The following is a 22,846-nucleotide window of genomic DNA, read 5'->3' on the forward strand; positions in this document are numbered from 1 at the left end:
TGTTTTTGGTGGAACCTCCCTTGCTGCTCCCAAAGCCAGTAGAGAGCGAACCTGCTGGAGGAGCAGTATCTTTTGAGAGGGGTCCCTGAAGATGGATGGAGAGGGAGGGTGGTGGGGAGGAATGGAAAGGAACTGGATGGCATAACCTGATCTGACGGTGCTTAGGACCCAGCTGTCAGTGGTGATTGAGCCCCAAGCATTGTGAAAGTGTGGCAGCCTGTCCCTAAATGGAGGGGATCTGGAGAAGGGAGCAATGACTGGGATGCTGCACTGGACCAAGGAGTCAAAATGACCTCGGTGCTGAAGCAGGCTGCATAGCCTGTTTGAGCAGGTGCTGCTTTAGATGAAGATCCTTCGCCATCTGACTGTTTGGTGAACGATTTGCAAATCCAACACCACCCCTTGTCATGGACTTCACCTAAGCACAGCAAACACTGAGTGGGGATCATTGTTGGGAATCGCTCCCCCCAGACTTCAGACAATGTCTAAACCCTGGTGAAAGCATCACGAGGGAAATACGTAAACTAACGCTAACGCTAAAACTAACTAACACTATACTAAGGGAAATAATTAACTATATACAGCTCGAAAAGTCACTAAGGAATAGAGAGGTGTGAGGTTAGGAATCACACAGGTCCAACTCCAGCCACGGGCAGTAAGAAGGAACTGAGGAGAGTTGGGGTGATGTTGCCTGATATACCCAGAGGAGGGCTTTGGCCAGGAGGCACAAATGGCATCTATCTACAGGTAATGCTAGGCAAAATTCTCTGGCTCTGGTGTGCACACACATCTCAGGGAATACATAGCTGCATCTGCTAGAATATTTTGTTTTTTTCATAACCTGAGCCCTATCAGACAGGCATGTGAGATAGTATTTTTACCCTTAAACAAGTGTCTAATGGAACTGGAATGAAATTAGCTAGACTGTTCCCAGAAGACAGATAGTATATGAGGAAAATGTTTGTATTTTACAGGACACCAAACATACTACCATTCTGCTAGAAAAGACTCCTACAGCAAAGCTGTTTGGCTTCCCTATAACCTCAGGAGGGGAGGACTGGGCTATCAGTATGACTGAAGCATATTTCAGAAATTATACAACTTTTTGCATAGCAAGCTCTGAACCCCACTATAGTGAGCATGAACTTCTACCCCATATTAAAATGAAGTACTTTCCTTTACAGATATTTATTGTTTGAAATTTAGGCAGTAAGGCACAATCAAGAAAGTTCTCAATTTCAGCTATGCTAAAACAAAACCTAAAGATTATATTAAAGCCTGCTAAGTAATTGGCCTGTGTTACTACAAAAGTTTTGTGCCATTTGATCAGCAAGATGCTTTGCTAAGCAAAAAATTGGACATAAATGCGAGGCAGGTGAGATTTGTAGTTAATATAAATGGTTGTAATTTCTATCCTGAAATGATGAGTTTTGTCGATAAGTTTTAAAATCTATAAATAAAACTTTAACAAAAATTATCATTATTTTACTCTCCAATAAAAAGGGGAAATAAATTAGAGCATTTCTACTCTGAAAAGAGACTGTTAAAAATGCCATCATAGCATTATCTCTTTGTTGTGTTTCAATTATCCTCTTATCAAATGTCCTCAGTTTACAAATAAAAGATGTTCTTTCTCCCTGCCTATCCTGAAACTCAGTCTGATCTTTCCACCTAGTGCATCACCACCAGGGACAACGAGTCTGCATACTAATTTAAGTCCTCAATTACACATGTTCCACTCCATTGTCTTTAAAGGATTTGCAAAGGGGCGGCTTAGAGAATTCTGTAATGTTACTAATTTGTTACCAATAAGGGTGTTAGTAAGGTTTGAATTTATCCTGGATAAATAGGATAAGTCAACAGGGTAAGTCAACAGGATTTGAGTTAAGATAATTAGCACATAATAGAAAGAGATGTACATCACTTCAATCTGCGAGAACCCCTTTCTGCAGTCTGTAGACAAGACAGTTAGTTTGTACTATTTATCCGGTTCCGAAGTTAGCTTACAGCTTGGCACTATTATAGTAGAGGGGCCTACAGTTTCATTTTGACTTATTTCCTGTTTTTCACAGACATATATTACTTTTATCCCCAAAATTTCCAGTATATTAACATCTGTTGTTTATCTCCATAAATTCTCCCAAGTAAGCGGCTCTTACAATTATTCGTACATCTAAAATAATATTTATTGTTTAATAATTCTTGAAAAGATTGTCTAATCTTTTAGTGGTAATTCTTAGGCAGGTTATTTTCCCCTTCTTAATAAGACTCCCACAACACTTTGAGAGTTTAACTCATAAATAAGCGATAAGCCTTACAAAACTCTGGCCCATAGGTCAACAGTAAATAATCCTGCACAAAATAGAATAAAATCCACAGCTCATTCTGTTTTAGCTGTGTTGGTTCTCCAGGATTAACAGGAATAAAAAGCAGTAAAATTTCATTTTTATCAAGTTGGTAGATGATGACTATCAATGCAGTGGAGTAGATGCAATGCATAAAGTGCCATATTTCTAGTCATTTTTCAAAGTAAAATCACACTAAAGATTAAAGGTAAATGTTCTGATTGCTAATATAGGAAACAAAATTATTTCTGCTGCTTTCATATTTCCTTCACTATCCAGCAATCTATAAATGATGCTCCTTTTTCAAAACAGGCTTCAACTGTTAATGATGTAGTCCATTCTTCAGTTGTCAAAACACTTTCAGCAAACACTGTACTGAACCAGAAATGTATTGTCAAGTTTTAGACATTTACTTTTGTTAAATCAACGTTTTCAAGTTTTTTGGGTCATGCTTCTAATAATGTCCGCAATACTTCTAAGGTTTATCAGGGTTGCCTGGATTAGATGGCTTGAATGGACTGCAAGGTCAAAAGGGCTCACCAGGAGATCCAGGTAAAGAAATGAAAATGAAAAAGAATTTTTTTAAATGAAAATGAATATGAAATGATCAATGATATTTTGATATTTATCCTGTCATTAAGGATCAGACTAAATTTTAAAACAGTGCCAGTAGTTAATGATTTAAAGAGACACACACCAGCAATCATTTGTGGGGAAAGACTTAAAATCCTCCATCAGTCTTGCTGGAATCCTTTGAGAATATTTTTACAATGAAAACATTCAGTGCAGATGATTCAAAGTGAAGCCAAGTCTCAAACTTTTATGTGCACAAGATAAACAATAGCAAATAAATTAAAAGGAGACTCGGGGGGAAAATCTTGGCCCCACTGAAGTCAATGGGAGTTTTTCCATTGACTTCAGTGGAGCCAGGATTTCACCCATGGTGATCTGTTTGAAGCTTTCAAAACACCCTATTAACCATTGTTAAATCAGTGCTTAGCATCAGTCTAAGAGATCACGAGAATACGATATAAAATGAAAATTAAGAAATTGAAAGCAAAAAGAATAAAACTTAAGAATTTCAAATTAAGGACAAAGACTATGACTTGAGTCAAGGAGCTTAATACCTTTGAAAGGATGAATGAGGGCCAGATTCAACAGAACTCCACCCAACTTACATATGAGAACCAGACAACTAGAGATAGATTAATCACAAAAGGAACATCATCTGCAGCTGGTATTTCTATTCTGTACATCTGTATTTGCATTCACTGTAGACTTCATGCACTGTAATTGTTTTCCTCTGGAGGTAAAAGTGAAATAGGGCCTCCAGGATACACAGGGGCCCCTGGACCAAAAGGAGACAAGGGTGAACCTGGACAGCCAGGAATTTCTCTTCCAGGACCTCCTGGAGACACGGGTTTGCCAGGACACCCAGGTAAGAAACATTTTCTCCTCAACAGTGAACTGCAAAGCTGAAATGAAAACTGAACTAGTTCCCTGCTACTTGGTTAGCAGGCCCATGCAGCACATACATTTGGGATCTCTTCTTTAAGAAAAGTATTTTTCTCATCCAAGAAGTATGCTAGCATTTCCTGACTTGCTACAAATATCCCAGAATGCATCATTCTGCTACATCACTGAAACCGTGGGTTGCATGAGACTTGCTGAGTCATTGATGTCAAGGAATGATGCATTCTGGGACCTCTTTAGCTCCAGTGGATATTATAGAAAGGAATTAGAATTTTTTTTTAAAAAGAATGATATTTTCTGTGCCAAATGCCTCCCACAGTCTATTTAGCAGGGAAATGCAGCACACAACTATGGGGTTAACTCCAAGTTCTGCATGACCTTGCACCTCAACTCCCTTAAATTAATATTTTATTTCTGGAATCCAAAGTATAAAATACTGAAAACTCAAAACATTTAGCATATGATCTGCTCCCTCAGGTAGAACAGGAGATACCGGGCCTGCAGGATCTGTGGGAAGATCTCCTGAAACTGCAGCTTCTGGTCCTCCGGGTGATCAGGGGCCACCTGGCTCACATGGCATCAGAGGTACAAGAAAATCAAACATGATCAGTTAACCAAAACAGTGAAAACTCTATTCTAATGAGATATATATATATATATGCACGTGACGTGGGAAGAGGCAAAGAGGGTAATAAATACGCCTGTTCCATAAATACATGGACAGAGGCACAGTGCAGCACAGTGGATAGTGACTCAGGAGATCTGCACTCTAGTCCCATTTCTGGCCTGCTGGGTGACCTTGGGCAAGTTATGCCACCCCCCCATGCCTCAGTTTCCCATCTGTAAAATGGGTATAACGATACTTATCTCCTTTGTGAAGTGCTGTTCATCCATAGATCTCAAAGCACTTTACGGAGGAGATACATATTATGATCCCCATTTTACTAGAGACAGGTATCATCATGAGGATTATGTAGTAAAGTATAAAGGTTTTATCAGGATGCATTATGTAGGTTTCCATACAAGTTCCAATGAAACCTTTAAACCATACCATCATGTACTCTGTGTGGGCCACATATGTTACAGGGAATAAAAACTATTTTGCAAGCATTTTAGAGTGTGTTTAAAATTTTATTGGTACTATTTTTAGTGTTCCCCAACAGATGCGTGTAAACACATTCACTGTGAATGCAGCTCTAGTGGGCTAAAAGACGGTGTTATAAAAAGAGCTCTACCTAAAACAGCTTTTCCATTCATAAAAGTGTCATGATGTTGAGGTCCAGCATCTCAGACCCATCCAGAGCCAGAAACAAGAGTTGCATTTTCTGTTGGAAAATTAGGAATCTTGTTTTGCTCCACTGTTTTAGCGCTCCTCTTCCTAGCTCTGTAGGATCACAGGATATCACAGCTTAAAACTGTTACTGGTCTAGGGCTGACTACCTCCTGTCTTTTGGTAGGTGTAATTTTCGGAGGTGTTAAAATTTGAAGACCATGTGATAAACTGGAACCATCGTATACTTCTGTCCACTTCAATTGCACTCCTTCTGCTTATGAATCTCTGCCGGGATTACTTCCAGCCTTGTACAGCTCTGAGCAGCTTCTGACAGTAGACATTTTTTAAAGCATTGTTCCTTCTTTCCTCCTAATTGTGGAATTTTCCCATTAAAGTGACACCAGCAGGAGGCATAGGATGGGCAATATTTGGTTCTGGGCAATTTTCCTAAGAGTTTTAAGTTCCAATATCTTACAACCCAGCCAAGCTAGAAAGGAACTTTTCATCCTTGCAAAAAAGGTTGATTCACTGCTCTCCAATAGGCTGCAGAGCACTTCCTTGTAGTCCTGGAAGGTCCTGTGATATTAGGCCTTAAAATGATGACACTCATGTATAGAAAAGCCATTTACAAAAAGAACAAAGCTAAAATAGCTTTTCTATCCCCAGAAGTGGGGAAGAAGAGGGAGCTGCATGTTTATGCATATAAACTCTGTAGATGAGGGCTGTTCTCGTGTAAAGCTTAGGGCATGGCTATACTTGCAGATGTAGAGCACTGTGAGTTAAACCAGCCCTTGGAGAGTGCAGTAGGGAAAGCGCTGCAGTCTGTCCACACTGATACCTGCAAGCGCACTGGCGTGGCCACATTTGCGGCACTTGCAGTGGCATTGGGAGTGGTACATTATGGGCAGGTACCCCACAGAGCACCTCTTCCCATTCTGGCATTGTGGCTTGTGGGAAGAGGGTGGAGGGTGCGGGGCTCCTGTCCCAATGCCCCGTGATCCATCGCTTCACATCCCAGCAATCCCTGTGCTTCGGTCCACATTTGGCGCCATCTTTCAACGTTTTTTGTACCGCGCACTCTGTCTTCCCTTTCGGACTGTGGGAATAGAGCCCGAAGTGCTGAGGAATATGCTGACAAGTCTCGCCAGCATGCCACATTTGGCAGTTGAGTTACTCCTTAAGCTACAAACTGACAGTGAGGAGTCTGACGATGATGTCGACTTGTGTAACGCATCTGACACGAGATTGCTTCTGGCATTCACGAACGTGCTCACCACCGTGGAACACCGTTTTTGGGCTCAGGAAACAAGCACTGAGTGGTGGGATCACATCGTCATGCAAGTCTGGGATAACGAGCAGTGGCTGCAGAACTTTCGGATAAGAAACGCCACTTTCATGGGACTGTGTGATGAGCTCACCTCCACCCTGCGGTGCAAGGACACGAAATTGAGAGCTGCCCTACCGGTGAAGCAGGTGGCTATTGCAGTCTGGAAGCTGGCAACTCCAGACAGCTACTGAGTGGTCGCTAACCAGTTTGGAGTGGGAAAGTGGACCATTGGAATCATGTTGATGCAAGTTTGCTGGGCCATTAATCACATCCTGCTCAGAAGAACCGTGTCTCTGGGTAACATGCATGACATTGTGGCTGTCTTTACACAAATGGGTTTCCCCAACTGCAGAGGGGCGATAGATTGGATGCATATTCCAATTCTGGCACCAGCCCACCTAGCCTCTGAGTACATTAATTGGAAGGGGTATTTCTTTATGGTTCTCTGGGCACTTGTGGATCACCATGGGTGTTTCATTGACATTAACGCAGGCTGGCCTGGAAAGGTGCCTGACACATGTATCTTTCGGAACACTGGCCTGTTCAGGAAGCTGCAAGCGGGGACTTTCTTCCCAGACCAGAAGATCACTGTAGGGGAAGTTGAAATGCCCATTGTGATCCTTGGAGACCACCATTACCCTTTAATGCTGTGGCTCATGAAACCCTACACAGGGAGCCTTGACAGCAGCAAGGAGCAGTTCAACAACAGGCTGAGTCGGTGCAGAATGACTGTGGAGTGTGCTTTTGGCAGTTTAAAGGGCCGCTGGTGCGGTCTGTATGGGAAGCTGGACCTGGCTGATGACAACATCCCTGTGGTTATATCCACGTGGTGTACCCTCCGTAACATTTGTGAAGGGAAGGGTGAAAGATTCACTCTGGCATAGAACTTGGAGGTTTAACGCCTGGAGGCTGAATTTGAACAGGCAGAGAGCAGAGGTATTAGAGGGGCCCAGTGCGGGGCTGCAAGGATTAAGAATGCCTTGACGGAGCAATTTGAGGCTGAAAACCACCAGTAATATTTGGTGCCCTGCATGGGAGTGAAGAGCGGTGGTTCCAGTGTTAGTGGGAATCTGTGTTTGCTACAGTGCCTTTCCTGGGCTAAGGTATCTTTAACTTAATTCAATAATAAAGAATGTTTTCAAAGCCAAAAAATCCATTTATTTAAAAGAAGATTCATTTATTGAAAAGAAACACAACTGCTTGGGAAACAGAAAGGGCAATGGGGTGGGGTGGGGAACAGTTCAAACACAGATTTGCATATGTCCTGTTATCATACTCTGCCTTCCTGTCTGGAGTGCTGTGCAATGAGTGCTGTACTTCAGGCTGGCTAAAATGCATGGTGATTGAGTGCAGTGGGTAAGGGTCGTAGTTTGCAGGGTTGGGTGGTGAAGCTACAGGTGTTGGAGGCAGCTGGTGGCGATAAGAACCCAGATGTGGGGGAAAATGGGTTGGAGGTGACATGGGGGCACAAGGGAAAGTTTTGGGACAAGGGCTGTGTGGGGCGGGGGGGGGGGGGCATAGTATTGCTCCGCCTGCATGGCTACGAGAGCCTGGATCAAGTCCACTTGGCGCTCCTTAAAATGCTTAGCAGCCGCTCCATGCTTTGGTGCTGGTGATCTGTGTTCTGCTGGCAGACCCTCCTTTCACTCTCCCGCCACTCCTGCGCTTTATGATTTTTATTAGGGGACTGCTGCATTACTTCATGCAGCATGTCCTCTTTTCTTCTACGTGGCCTCTTCCTAATTCTTTGGAGTCTTTCAGCCGGTGATAACATGGATGGCTGAGATCTCAAGGCTGCATCTGTAAAGGGAAAATGCAACACTTAACAGAGGCAGCACTGTTCACAGACAAAGCAATGATTCACCCATACTTAAAGACAAGCACAGCCTACACAATAGCAGAATTTGCCTGTCCCAAAGCGAGCACACATAACCCACAGGAGCCCCAAAATTGTGAGTAAGCACAGGGCCAAGGGGGACTGATTGTTTCAGGGCCATACTGCCCTCTGGGGTTCTGTGCCTTGGGAAGAGCTAACAGCTGCAGGGAGCCCCTATACTGGACACTGTCCCCACATTTTCCACAGGAGTTCGTCCTGGAAGATATCTCGCTGCTGAGGGTGACCTGGGAAGCAAGGGAGGGTCAATACGGCTTCCGCCCTGGCCCATATGTAGTTTGTCTGTGTGCAGCAATGGTCACCCTGCCCGTCATGGCACAGTGGCGCAGACATGTTAGCCTTACTGGGATAAGGAGTACAGTAGCTCTCTCAAGGAACTCAGCTTCTGCATGAGACCTTTGAAGAGATCACTGAGGCCGATCACCACGATGTGAGAGAGCACATCAACACCCTATTCCACATCTAGGCATGCATGCAGCCCTAAATCTCCTTGCCTCAAGAGCCCACACCAAACAACTTTCTTCCAAAATAAAAGCTACTTACTGGGCACCTCCTCTGGTGTTTGTCCTTCCCCAAGCACCGGCCACTGCGACTGGCTAGGCTACCTTCCTCCTGGCTTGAGAACAGCTCCTGGCTACATGCATCTAGGGATGCCGGGATGTCTCCCTCCTCCTCAGCGCCCTCGCTCCCACTTTCCTCCTCCTCCTGCCTTGTTGAACTGGGCTCTGAAGTGTCCATGCTGGTCCTCAAAGTGGAGGTGGGGTTGCCCCCAGGTATCGTGTCCAGCTCTTTGTAGAAATGGCAGGTCGCGGGGGCACCACCGGAGTGGCGGTTTGCCTCGCGGGCTTTGTGGTAGGCATTCCGCAGCTCCTTCACGTTAACCCTGCACTGCTGTGTGTACCAGTCATGGCCCCTTTCCATCATGTCCCTTGATATCTGCCCAAAGGTATTGTAATTCCTATGGCTGGAGCGCAGCTGGGATTGGACAGCTTCCTCCCCCCAAACACTGATGAGGTCCAGCACCTCGCCATTGCGCCATACTGGGGATCGCCTGGTGTTCCCATGGTCACCTGGGAAGATTCGCTGAGAGCACTCCATGCCAGGCTGAGCAAAAAGGAAGGGGATTTTCAAAATTCCCAGAGAATTTAAAGGGCGGGTCTGACGGTTGGTCACCTGAGGGCAGGGCAGTAGAGGTCAAAATGATGACCAGAATGGCTAGAACAGGCATTGTGGGACACTTTTGGAGGCTGAGCAGAGCTCATTAACAGATGAGGGCATCCACACTGGTGCTGCGGCGCTCCAGTCGGGGCGCAGCAAATGTTATTCCACTCACTGAGGTGGAGTACCAGGAGCACTCTAGCTGCAGAGTCCAGGCACTCTGCGTGCCTTGCCAGTGTGGACGCGTCATGAGTTAGGGCTGCTTTAATGCGCTCTAACTCACAAGTGTAGCCAAGCCCTTAGACTGTAGTCAGTTCAAGAACTGATGATTGGTCACCAAACTTCTGCAAGTGAAGTCAGCAGAGTTTGTACATTGCACAAGCCCATTCACTTTGTACAGCAGAATGTACAGCAGAGTTTGTACATTCCACTGGTTGAAGGGGTTAAACACCTTAGTCATAGTAGCTCTGGATTTTTTCTATATTTATTGAAAAAACAAGGACATTGAAATACAAATTCCCATACAGCTGATTATGGTGCTGGTAGCTCACTGCAATGAAGCTGCACCACCAGGCAGCTGGGAGTTGAGGAGGGGAGGGTGGCCAGGAGCACAGAGCCAACATGGACAGGTGGGGTCTCCATAGCACTCACCTGCCTCTTTCTGATTGTGGAGGATCCCAGTGGTTTTGGGGGTGGGGGGGCAATCCCATGGACACTTCCTCCCCTGTATTATCTTGACGTAGGACTTAGAATGACATTTTCTAACACACCTTGGTGACTTAGGATCCTACTTCCCATTGAAATTCAGTGGGACTTAAGCACTTCTGAAAAGATTACCCTTTGTGAATGCATTATTAATATCCATTGTTTTGTTTTAGGCCTGCCTGGCATTCCTGGCCCTCCTGGAAAGACTATCTTCGTGAAAGGCGATCCGGGGGAATTTGGTGTTCCAGGTGCACCCGGTATTCCTGGCCAGCCAGGGCAGCAAGGAGCCAAAGGCTTTCCAGGAAATCGAGGAAGAAGAGGCCTGAAAGGTATGATTTAAAGTTGTGCTGAATGGGATGTATATTCCTGTTTTTGTCTCTTTTTGTAACTTAAGGTTTTGCCTAGAGGGATTATCTATGTTTTGAATCTGATTACCCTGTAAGGTATTTACCATCCTGATTTTACAGAGGTTTTTCTTTTACTTTTTCTTTCATTAAAATTCTCTTTTAAGAACCTGATTGCTTTTTCATTGGTCTTAAGATCCAAGGATTTGGGTCTGTGTTCACCTATTGAAATTGGTGAGGATTTTTATCAAGCCTTCCCCAGGAAAGGGGGTGTAGGGCTTGGGGGGATATTTTGGGGGGAAGACATCTCCAAGTGGGCTCTTTCCCTGTTCTTTGTTTAACACGTTTGGTGGTGGCAGCATAAGTCCAAGGGCAAAAAGGTAAAAGTTTGTACCTTGGGGAAGTTTTAACCTAACTTGGTAAGAATAAGCTTAGGGGGTCTTTCATGCAGGTTCCCACATCTGTAACCTAGAGTTCAGAGTGGGGAAGGAACCTTGACAGATCTACACATGGGGACAGCTACCGGGGCAGGAACAGGAGGGTCTGGGAAGGAGCCAAATGGATGCACACTGTTTGTTGTTCTTCAAGAGATGTCCCTGTGGGTGCTCCACTTCAGGTCAAGGTGTGTCCCAGAGCCTTTGATTGGTGATTTCTACAGCAGTACTCTACGGGCTGCGCACGCGCTGTGCCTGCCTCTCGAGCTGTCAGTGTTTGAACAGTGCGTGCACAGCCCGGGCTCCTCAGTTCCTTCTCTACCGTCCCCGGCTAGAGACGGAGTTCAGCAGTGCTCTCTGAGATTAGCTAGGTTTCAGAGTAGCAGCCGTGTTAGTCTGTAGCCGCCAAAAGAAAAGGAGGACTTGTGGCACCTTAGAGACTAACCAATTTATTTGAGCATAAACTTTTGTGAGCTAGTTTCTCAGTTTAGTTAGATAGTTACGTTAACTGTTACATTTATCTCTTCAAAAACAAACAAACAAACAAAAACACTGTGGTTTCCGGCATGCCTGGCTCCCCAGGCTTTAAGAGATGATTCTCCTGTAAGGATGCCATCCACATCTCAGATGGGCATTCATACTGTGTACGCTGTTTGGGGAAGTCTCATGTACCCCAAAAATGCGTTCACTGTAATAAGTTGAAGGTGAGGACATGCAAGGACAGGGAGCTCAGGCTTAAAATGCTGCGCCTAGAAAACTCACTCAGACCAGCGTCTGGCCCTGGCTCTGTGACACCCTTCAGAGGTAAAGGAAAGACCAAAAAACGGCCAGCTTCCTCTCCCCTCAGGGGACATTCGGAGAAAAAGTTCAAACCGGCTTTCTTATCTTCAGTGGCTGCCACTCCGCGACTCCGCTCATTTCATGCGGCAGGCACCTCAGGCACTGACCCTGTGTCGGCTGGCCCTCTCCATGGTGCCGAGGCTTTCAGCTTTCAGGGCTTTCAGCTGCCCACCTCTTTCAGCTCTCCTTCGGCCACCGCTGTCAGCACGGTGCTGAGAGCTGCTACGGTGCCGACAGCACAAGCAGCAGCTGCGGCATCGTCCTTTGATCCTGCGGCGCCGCTTCTACAGCCACCACTCTCTGCACCGAGCCCCCTGAGGTCTCCAGCCTCCTTTGAAGTGCCTACCTCAGGGGCTCCTACTACCCAGAGCCAGCTTGTGCCCCCTGGGACAGCCTTCGGTGCACCAGCAGATGCCGCAGCAGACTCTGCCTCCACCAGCACCGACTCCTGGTCAGTCAGCACCACTGCAGTTTTTACAACCAGAGGAATTAAGGTTGTCCCGTGCTCCTGACTCTCCTCTTCTCGGCACCATCTGTCACCAAGACCTTTAGCACCATATCTTCAGTACTCCCCTACTACTTCAAGCCCCTCCAATGAAGTATGGGAGGATGAAGAGGAGGAAGACTAAGGGGAAGAGGACAAAGAATATGATGACCAGATGTTTTCAGCTACCTACAATGGGAGAAGCCCGCAGCACGATCCCCATTTCCTCAAGGCTATCCACACTGGTATGGCAATCCCTGGATGGGACCACCTATGCCCCCCACCCCACCCCGGGGCAATGGCCACACTGGGGTCCGTGGACCTACCCTACACCACACTACACTCAGGTGTTCTGCGGGCTGCCCGAAGGAAAGCTGTCAAACCCTCCCCACTTATGACTTACACTGAACCCCAGACAAGACCTGAAGTGGAAGCCCTCCCTACAGGGGACACTGCCCCGCACACCTCTTCTATAGCAATAACACCTCAAGATGCCATGGTATCCCCACCACCTCCTGCTACTGATGACCTCGCTCACTTTCAAGAATTGTTTCAGAGAGTAGCAGAAGAGCTCAAGATCACCCTAGAGGAGGTACACAACACTAGCTTACTGACATGCTGCAAGCTACGACTTCCTCCAAAATAGCCCTACCAATTAATGGGGCCATTATGAAACCTGCTAAAACTGTTTGGCAGACTCCAGCTACAATAATGCCCACTAGCAAGAGATTGGACTGCAAATATTTCGTCCCATCTAAGGGATCTGAGTTTCTATTTACGCACCCCTCACTTAATTCCCTAGCGGTCGATGCAGCAAATCAAAAAAAACAAATACCAATACTTTCAATCCACTCCGTCAGACAAAGTTAACAAGAAACTGGACTCTGGCCGCAAAGTGTGTTCTTCTTCCACTTTGCAATTCAGAGTAGCAAACTATGCGGCGCTCTTAGCAAAATATGACCACAAAAATTATGCTAAGTTTATGCAATTTATTGATTTGTCAGAGGATAAATGATAACAATTTAAAGTGGTAGTGTCCGATGCCCAATTGATCTCCCACTCAGCTCTCCAGGCTGCCCTTGATGCTGCGGATGCAGCGGCCAGATCCACAGTCACGGCCATTGTCATGCAGCGAACCTCATGGCTTGCTTCTTCCTCCTTCCTGAAAGAGATACAGGATACGGTCGAAGATCTCCCTTCGACGGAGACAAGCTCTTCGCCTCTATAACCAATGAGGTCCTTCACTCCATGAAAGACTCCCATGCCACACTTCGATCCTCAGGCATCCAAACACCTGCCCCAAAGAAGAGGCAATACAGGTATCAGCCATACCAACGGCAGCGTTACCATACCTTTGCACAACATCCACCTTTCAGACCATATGACACATGACAACAATGACATAGGCCAAGGAACCAACAACGTTGCTCTCCCCAAACAATGACGATCCACCCTCCCAACACACATAAGCAAATTTGAAGTCTTGGTCAAGGGTATAGAAAATCTTGCACCCCCTCCAGCGCCAACTCCCACCAACCATTTTTTTGGACACTGTTTGCATCCGTTCCAGGCCAACTGGGAAACTATGACTACGGACAAATGGGTCCTGGAAATTATCAGATTGGGTTATACCATCCCCTTCCTCTCCTTACCTCCCCCCCCCACCCTCTCTTCAGGGACCGCTCTCACAAACAATTGCTCCGTCAGGAGATGCATCTCCTCATACATCTCAGAGCAATAGAGGAGGTACCACCTCAACACAGAGGAGAGGGTTTTACTCCCACTACTTCTTGACGGAAAAGAAAAATGGCGGTTGGTGCTCTATCCTCAATCTTGGACATCTGAACAAGTCAGCCAAGAAACAGAAATTCTGCATGGTTACTCTCCCAATGATAATTCTGACGCTGGAGCAAGGAGATTGGTTTTAAACCCTCGACCTCCAAGACGCATATTTCCCTGTCTCTATCCACCCTGTCCATCAACGCTTCCTCAGGTTTGCTGTGGGAGCACAACACTACCAATACAGAGTCCTCCCGTTTGGTCTCTCCATCACACCACATGTCTTCTCCAAGGTGCTTGCAGTTGTCATAGCACACCTTAGGAAAAAAAAGAATCCTCATATTTCCTTACCTGGACGATTGTCTCCTCAAGTCTCCCACTCAGTCAGAAGCGATCCACGCCACTATTGCAACCCTTTACTGCTTCCGCATCTTGGGCCTGCAAATAAACAAAAACAAATCTGCCTTACAATCTACCCAAAAAATACTTTATTGGCACCCACCTCAATTCCATGACTGGTCTTGCATGTCTTCCCCAGGACAGATTCCACACAATGGGCATCCTGATCACTCAGATACGTGTCAGCCCGCAGACTACAGTCCGAGACTCCCTACAGTTCTTAGGACATATGGCCGCTTGCACATTTGTGGTTGCAAATGCTCGCCTGCACATGCGATGCCTTCAGGGTTGGCTAGCCACGGTATACAAACAAGCGCAGGCTAAACAGGTTATTAACTATGTCCCAGAATGTCAAGGACTCACTTCTCTGGTGGACTTCTCCCATCAACCTCTGCACTGGGATTCCCTTCTGACAAGATCCCCCTTCAGTTACCATCACCACAGATGCATCCCTCACGGGATGGGGCGCACACATTAGCCACCTCATCACTCAGGGTCTCTGGGCCACTTCAGAAACCAAGCTCCACATAAATTGACCAGAACTCCAAGCTGTACACAATGCTTGCCTCCATTTCCTTATCATCCAAAACCGCCAAATTCAAATCATGACCGACAACATTGCGTGCACGTTTTATGTCAACAGACAGGGGGGAGCCCGGTCCCACTCCCTCTGCAGAGAGGCAGTAAAAATTTGGAACTCGTGCCTTCAACACGATATCCATATCTTCGCATCATACCTGCCATGTTCTCAGAATACTACCGCAGACGAACTCAGCCTATCATTCCCCATACAGCACAAGTGAGAACTCAACGACACCATTCTTTCCAACATTTTCCACACCTGGGGTTATCCCCAACTGGATTTATTTGTCACAGCAACAAACAAAAAATACCCAACTTTCTCCTTCAGAGCAGGCCTGGGGAAACATTCACGGGGAGACGCTCCCTTGGTCCAAAACCCTCATATATACGTTCCCACCAATACCTTCTATTGGCCAGGAAGGTGAACCCGTATTGCATTGAGTAATTCAGAAGATACGAACAGACAGAGCCAACATCATTCTCACAGCCTCAGCGTGGCCCAGACAACATTGGTACCCCTTCCTCCTCCTCATGTAGGTCAAGCCACCTATTCCCCTTCCCCCACTAAGCAACCTCCTATCACAACGCAGGGGACAACTATTTCACCCCGACGTACAACATCTCTACCTGAGGATCTGGCTGATCAATGGTTCTCTAATGTGGAGTTAACGTGTTCGGACCCAGTATGCACTGTCTTGTTACACAGCAGAACACACAACATGCGCACTGCCTACCTGCATAAATGGTAACGCTTCACATCTTGGTGCTCTGACAAGCAGACCTCTCCAGTTTCTGCTTCACTTCTATTGATACTTGATTACCTTTTACACCTTAAAACATCTGGCCTCTCTACGAGCTCACTCAAGCTCCACCTTGTTGGCAATCACAGCCTTCCACCATAAGATTGACAACGTAACGGTCTTTGCCCATCCAATCACCAAAAGGTTCCTGAAGGGTATCCAGACACTATACCCAGACGTGAAACCGCCTGCTGCACCTTGGGAATTACCCTAGTCGTCAAAGCCCTGATGGATAAATCCTTTGAACCAGTGGCTACCTGCTCCCTTCTCCATCTGTCCATGAAGACCGCCTTCCTCATAGCAATCACGTCTGCCAGACGAGTAGGTGAAATGGGGGCGCTTATGGTGGACCCTCTGTATACCACGTTCTTCCACAATAAGGTCACACTCCGCACGCATCCAAAGTTCTTACCTAAGATACACTCTTCCTTTCACCTCAATGAACCTATACACCTCCCAACATTTTCCCCAAAACCTCACGCTAACGCCTTTGAAACAGCAATGCACACTCTTGATGTTCGCAGAGCATTATCCTTTTACCTGGATAGGACAAAACCGTTTAGAAAACACCCAGACTTTTTGTCTCTACTCTGCGCTCACAGGGAAATGCTGTCTCTACACAGAGACTTTCCCAATGGATTGCTGACTGCATACACCTTTGTTACCAACTCAGGCAAATACAACCTCCTACATCAAGTAGGACACACTCTACCAGAACTGTCTCCACCTCCACGGCCTTTCTCCGTAATGTCCCACTCTCTGACATATGCAAGGCAGCTGCCTGGGCATTGAACCTTACCTTCGCCAATCACTACGCTCTCATCCACACTGCAGCGTCTGACACCAGATTGGGTAGAGCTGTCTTGTCAACAGCCTTCTTGCCTCATCCGAAGTCCTAAACATCCTAAGGGATACTGCTTTTCAGTCACCTGAGGTGAAGCACCCACAGGGACATCTCTCGAAGAAGAAGAAGAAGAGGAGGTTACTCACCTTGTGCAGTAACTGACGTTCTTTGAGATGAGTGTCCCTGTGGGTGCTCCAGTGCCCGCCTTCCTCCCCTGTACTTCGGAATTCGTAACGCACTCCGTTGTAGAGAAGGAACTGAGGAGCCCGGGCTCTGCACGCGCTGTTCAAACACTGACAGCTTGGGAGGTAGGCACAGCGCGTGCGCAGCCTATAGGAGTACTGCTGTAGAAATCTCCGATCAAAGGTGCTGGGACGCACCTTGACCTGAAGTGGAGCACCCACAGGGACACTCCGCTTGAACGTCAGTTACTGCACAAGGTGAGTAACCTCCTCTTCCCCAACCAACTGTGGGGATTCCACTGGAAATCTAATGAAATCTGATTTATTGATGTTTCCTGTGGGACCCCCCTGCTCCTCTAAAGGAGGTTTTGGGGTCTGCCACAGGTGGGGAAACCCTGGCAGCTGACTCCAGTACAGTGGTGGGCAACTGCTCCTGTCCAGTGGGAGCTGAGGGAAACAGCAGCCCGCAGGGATGTACTAGCCGCCACTTCCTGCAGCTCCCATTGGCCGGGAAGGTGAACCGCAGCCACAGGGAGCTGCGGGGGGGCCATGCCTGCGGACAGTCAACATCAGCAAAATGTCTCGCAACCCGTATTCAGATTACCCTGATGGGCCGCAGGTTGCCCATCACTGCTCCAGTAGAATCATAATGCCAGGGAGCTGTAAAAGCTGCAGGGTTCCATGGAACAAATGCAGAGGCATATATCTTCAATATGGAAGGCTCTGTGCCTCCAAGCAGGTTCATGAGTGTTGCAGGGCCTGATGCTTCTGCTTTGGACAGGAACAGTATATATACCCAGCCCTCCCCATGCATGAGTCGTCATAGGAAACTCCATGAGGGGTTTTCCTGTGGGAGAGCAAAATCTGGCCCCCAGCTATTTTGCACAGAACAGTAACTAGTCAGGAACCTGATGCTTGACCTCACTGCTGTTGTGTTCTGTGCTATCAGCATCACAGAGGGTCACCAGATTTAACTGCTCAGTTTAAGTACTAATGACAAAAACTCACTTTTTTTTTTTTTTAGGTCCGACGGGAAGCCCTGGCCCCCAGGGTCCCCCTGGCCCTGTTGGGCCATCTGGGGATCGAGGTTTTCAAGGACAACCTGGCCCTCGAGGTCCTGAAGGTACTTTTGAACAGCACGTGGTTCTCTGCCATGCAGCGGCGTGCGTGCTGGCCACTCAGCCTTGAGAAGCTTTGATCTTAATATCCGTACAGAATACTTTTCTATAGTGTTCACTTGCATGAAAAGAGTTTATAGCAACCTGACAAAATTCTAGCATCCACTAACTTGGGATAAGGAAATATTGTTGAGTAAATTAGATATAATTCTTTTATTATTATTATTGTAATCAGTCTTCATTGATGAAGTATGTGCCTGGTCTGGTAAATGTTCCTGAGTTGTGCAAGGCTGGTTTAAAATGGTAGTTGCAGCTTTCAGTTGCATAGAACATTTCTGAGTCACTGAAACAATTTAATAAATGATCATTTTCTTCTGATACTTGCAATAGTTTGCAAGACCAGAGAGCACGAGCATGCCATGTGAGGGTTCTTGCAAAGATGTACCATGTGTGAACAGATGCTTTTTGCTGTAAGAGAGGCAAAGTTCATACTGCGTATTTCATCACCCACTTTTCTTTTTCTACATTATCTTTCTCAAGTAACATTCATTAAGCACAATATCTTAATATCCAGAATACTACATACCACAGTATCAAGAATTTCAGGACACAGTAAGAAGTCTTACCTTTGCCTGTTGCATCAAAATAAGAGGCTCTGGGAAGAATTAATATATTCAAATCGATAAAGGAGTTTCTCAAGATTGGAAAATGTAATATTTTATTTACCAATTAAAAAACCTTTCTTAGCGATAAAGAACAGATGTTTTATAATTATGCAAATCTGAAAAGTAGTTTAGAATATAGTAATTTCATCTAATCATATGTGATGATTTCTTTGCTGAGTGCTGTACTAATTTCTACCCCTGAGGGAATAAGGGATGAATACAAAGTATTGTGGGCCAAATCCTTAGATCCTTACTTAGTTTTTAACTCAGCTGTTATTTCATACCCCAAGTAAGAGTTTGATTAAATAAAGACTGAGTAAGTGTATAGAAAAGCTGAGACCAGATCACCCTCTATTACAGGAGGCGGCCAGAAGGGCAGGAGAAAACTGAGATTCCAATCACAGAATTCCCTGAAAATCATTCACTCAGTTTAGGTTTATGAAGAGGGGATAAACTGATTTAGGGGATCTGAGAGAGAGAGCAGCCTCAGCCTTGCCTGTGTTACACCAACCCTGCGCTTCTGGCTTTTCTGTAGCAGCTGTGGGGAGCCACAAGGAACTATTTTATCTCCCTGATATAGCTATATGGAACTCAGAGATCAGTTCACCAAACAAGGGTCCTGGAGGCATGTTCAGTCCCTGCTCCTATTTCAATCATATATGCAGCACCTTTTTGTACAAAACCACAGTGGAGGGGCATCTCTGGAGTACGTAAATACATGATAGAGGTGGTATCTCTGCTTACATATAGTTGTGGGGAATTCCTCACAGAGAAAGGCCTCTCCACCTGTGGTTCCTAGTGAAAGGACTTAGCCCTGAGCAAGGACCTCGGGATTTGGCACTGTGTGAACTGGCCATCTAGAAGAGTTTGCACATCACACAAAGCACCTCACCATTTAACAATACCATGTATTACATTGTTTTTGGATTCCTTTTTGTTCTTGTGAAAACTGTTTGCAGGCAGTATTCTAAGACATGTACTTTATATTTTGCCATTATTATTTATATCGGTATGAACTGTATATTTATTATACTGAATTATTTATATTCAGTATGAACTGAATGTCAGTTCATACAAACTATTTCAGTTCTCATTCCATTCCTTGTTCTAATTTACATGCCTGAAACTTGTTTCCATCCTGCTTGGCAATGGCTGGCATGGGCTGCTTTCCATTTGATGAATCCTTCAGGTTGCAGAGGTAAGCTGGAGAATGCCTTATTAACCAAATATTTGTTGTGCATGTCTGGGTTTCTTTCTGTACATTCCACGCTCCCTGGATAGTAGAGCCATAGCTGGAAGCTAAGAATGACAGATATCATTATAACAGGGTGATTATAATCAATTTTAACATAGCTGGGTTGTGTTTACGGGCAGAGTAATTGTGTACTATGCCGAGGAGCCCCACAATAAAGTGTCAAATATGTGTACATAGAATTCTGTATGCAAGTATGTAAAATATGAGTGTTTTCTCTTAAGGGATCTGTCACATCTATTGCATTTCATTTTATCTGCGGTCATAGTAGGCTCTTTCTAAATGAAGCCAACTAGTCAAGGCCCCAGTCCTGCTATCAGATCAGTGGACGCAGACATCGACTCCACTGACTTTGAACTAATCCAATAAGTCTTCTAGATAAATGTACTTATTACAGACTGCAAATGGTGAACACCACTAAGCAACAAACAATACATAAACTGTAGCCATACTCTGGTGGCTTTCATCTAAAGTGAGTGAGTAATGTCGGATGGAACCCCTACTCCCTTACGCCCATGCTGCATGTGGAGACTTTCTCAGCTGCCTTCAGACCGTAGACAAGGCAGTATATACTTTAACATGTGCTCAATTGATTGAGTTAAAGCCTATGTTCCACCCAAGCTTCAACTCAGCCAGTTTAGCACACATTAAGGGCGATGTCCCTTGTCTAAACTAGACTTTTAAAACGTATTAGCTAACACATGCTAACAATACACCTTTAAATTCTAGTCTAGACAGTCTGAAACTAAAGGTAAACCTATGTATCTCATTGATTAACGTTTTGGGAACACAGCCCCAGAAATGCACTCTAATCTCAAAAGCAATTAGAAGGGGAATGTTGATCTCCCACAGATTTTTGTTCCAGTTGGTGTTGTTTTAATTTTATTGCATAATTCCAGGTGACCCTGGTGAACCAGGAAAAACAGAACACTCCCCATGTCCCAAGACACCAGGTCCTCGTGGAGTAATAGGACAAAGAGGAGCTGAAGGGTCTGTAGGATTTCCAGGGCCAATAGGTTACCCTGGACCCCCAGGTAAAGCCTGGATTTAAATACTTGGTAATTTAAGACAAACAGAACATTTAAGGCTTTGAGAAGTGTGTTCTCTGCACCCATCATGCAAAGCTGTGTGGAGTGTACAGGGGTAGGAAGAGGAGGGAGGGGTGTTTAATATTTTCCCCAAGGTGTTTTAGGCATTTTTCTCCTCTTCTTTCTTGTGGCACAATGTGCTAATTTCTTGTGCTAATATGGCACAATGGCTAGGCTCATCAATAAGACAGTGAGAGGTTTATTTGGAATTTTAACAAATAAATGTCATTCTTGGTCAGTAAAATGAAAGCAAAAAAAAATCCCTACAGTTTTAGGTTTTATGACTTATTGAAATTCAGTATTACTATAAAATCTAATTTCACAACAAACTCCCGGTCATGCTGAAGAGTGCCTTCTTATGCTGCAAGTAAATTCACTGAAAGCAGCCTGTGAAAGGGTGGCAGAATGGAGTCGGTAACAAATAAACATCTGTGTGATAAGCTTTGTGGTTTTGGAGGTTTGGAAATAAGACTGGGAGAGAGAAAATGGAATAAGAAACATGAAAGCTTCGCTGATCTTAGAACATACTACACCGGGGCACTATGCTATATCGTGTATACTCCTGGAACTCCTTCCCATTTGATGCCAGCAATGATTGGGGTCTAAACTGAAAATAATGATGAACTAATTTAACTCGTAAGAGTATGCTTCTCAGAGTAGAGGATTTAGTTACTGGGCGCTCTCTCTCTCTCTCTCTCTCTCTAAATTAAGGAATCAGACTTTACAACCTCTTTCCACTATTCAGATCTTGCATTAAAAAAATAAAGCAGCACACCACACCAGTGGTTTCTGGAAACATACTGTTTAATACTGAGATACTTCATGCAGATGGGCATGCAGAGTGACTGAGAGATTTGGCTGCCGAAGTGCATTGTACTATTTGAATCCAGGAGTACAGGGCGTTGTGCAATGGGGATGCCAACCTGATCAATAGCGTTCCTCCTTTTTACAAACTAAAAACAAACCAAACACCAAAGTTACTGGGCTTGGGAAAAATTTACTTGGAAAAATTAAATTTAACAATAATAATTAACAATTAATAATTACTAAGAGGCCTGAAAGGACCATAAAATTAGTTGGATTCATACTACAGTGTTTTGTGTCTCCTGGAACTTGGCAATGTAGATGCAATGGTTACAGTAGAAGAAAAATAGCCAGAGAAAGAATTTAAAAGGGAGCATGTAAGAGGCTGACATTCATTGATTTTTTTCTGGTAGATAAAAGATTATGAGGTAAAAACAGCTAGTGATGATTCCAGTCAACGACTTGATAGAAATGTGGAGGTTGTGTCTTAATTAGCTCTAGATAATGGGATACATCCGACACTCTCAGTCAGTTATCACCTAAGGAATTCATATTTTTCATGGTGATATTACTGGATATCTTCATATCTTCAGAGGAAGATACTCAGGTTGATCTTTGATATAATTGAGTAAAATACTTTTTACTGCACTGCTTAGTTTACTACAGTGCATTAATTCATTAGACAACTAAGAGGCATCTTTGGAATCAGGGCACAGTGTTTTCATTATATAAATCTTTAAACAGTTTCTGTAAAACCAGGTGGTACAGTGATGCATACTCATGCTGGTATGTTAGGAGAAAATTTAATTATGCTTTTGCTTTTACTGACACAATAGGAACCAACCTTATCCTTGCTGAGAAGGTTATGCAGGCAGATAAGAAAACTAGAAATTTTACTGGGGGATAATATTTATTACAAAAACTACCCAATACTTGAACTTTGGGTAAAAATTAGGCAACAGGTATTGAAAAGCTGTTAAATCAGTGATTCTCAAACTTTATAAGGGGGGGGGGGTCGCACTCATAAGCTTGCTGTGTGAAAGTTTTCACACAGCA

The 22,846-nt window shown here is 45.0% G+C and overlaps 1 protein-coding gene across 1 annotated transcript in view; it reads left to right on the forward strand.

Moving 5' to 3' along the window:
• The window catches only part of COL4A4 (collagen type IV alpha 4 chain), a 121,346-nt gene that overhangs the window by 90,630 nt on the left and 7,870 nt on the right, over window positions 1-22,846 (forward strand). Inside the window, exons 23-29 of the mRNA XM_077826913.1 lie at window positions 2,826-2,897; window positions 3,655-3,783; window positions 4,296-4,403; window positions 10,349-10,504; window positions 17,888-17,983; window positions 19,824-19,844; window positions 20,798-20,932. Coding sequence (XP_077683039.1) covers window positions 2,826-2,897; window positions 3,655-3,783; window positions 4,296-4,403; window positions 10,349-10,504; window positions 17,888-17,983; window positions 19,824-19,844; window positions 20,798-20,932 — 717 coding nt within the window. The remainder of the gene's footprint in view (window positions 1-2,825; window positions 2,898-3,654; window positions 3,784-4,295; window positions 4,404-10,348; window positions 10,505-17,887; window positions 17,984-19,823; window positions 19,845-20,797; window positions 20,933-22,846) is intronic.

The sequence above is a fragment of the Eretmochelys imbricata genome, chromosome 9 (genome assembly GCF_965152235.1).
Source record: "Eretmochelys imbricata isolate rEreImb1 chromosome 9, rEreImb1.hap1, whole genome shotgun sequence".
Taxonomy (NCBI): domain Eukaryota; kingdom Metazoa; phylum Chordata; order Testudines; family Cheloniidae; genus Eretmochelys; species Eretmochelys imbricata.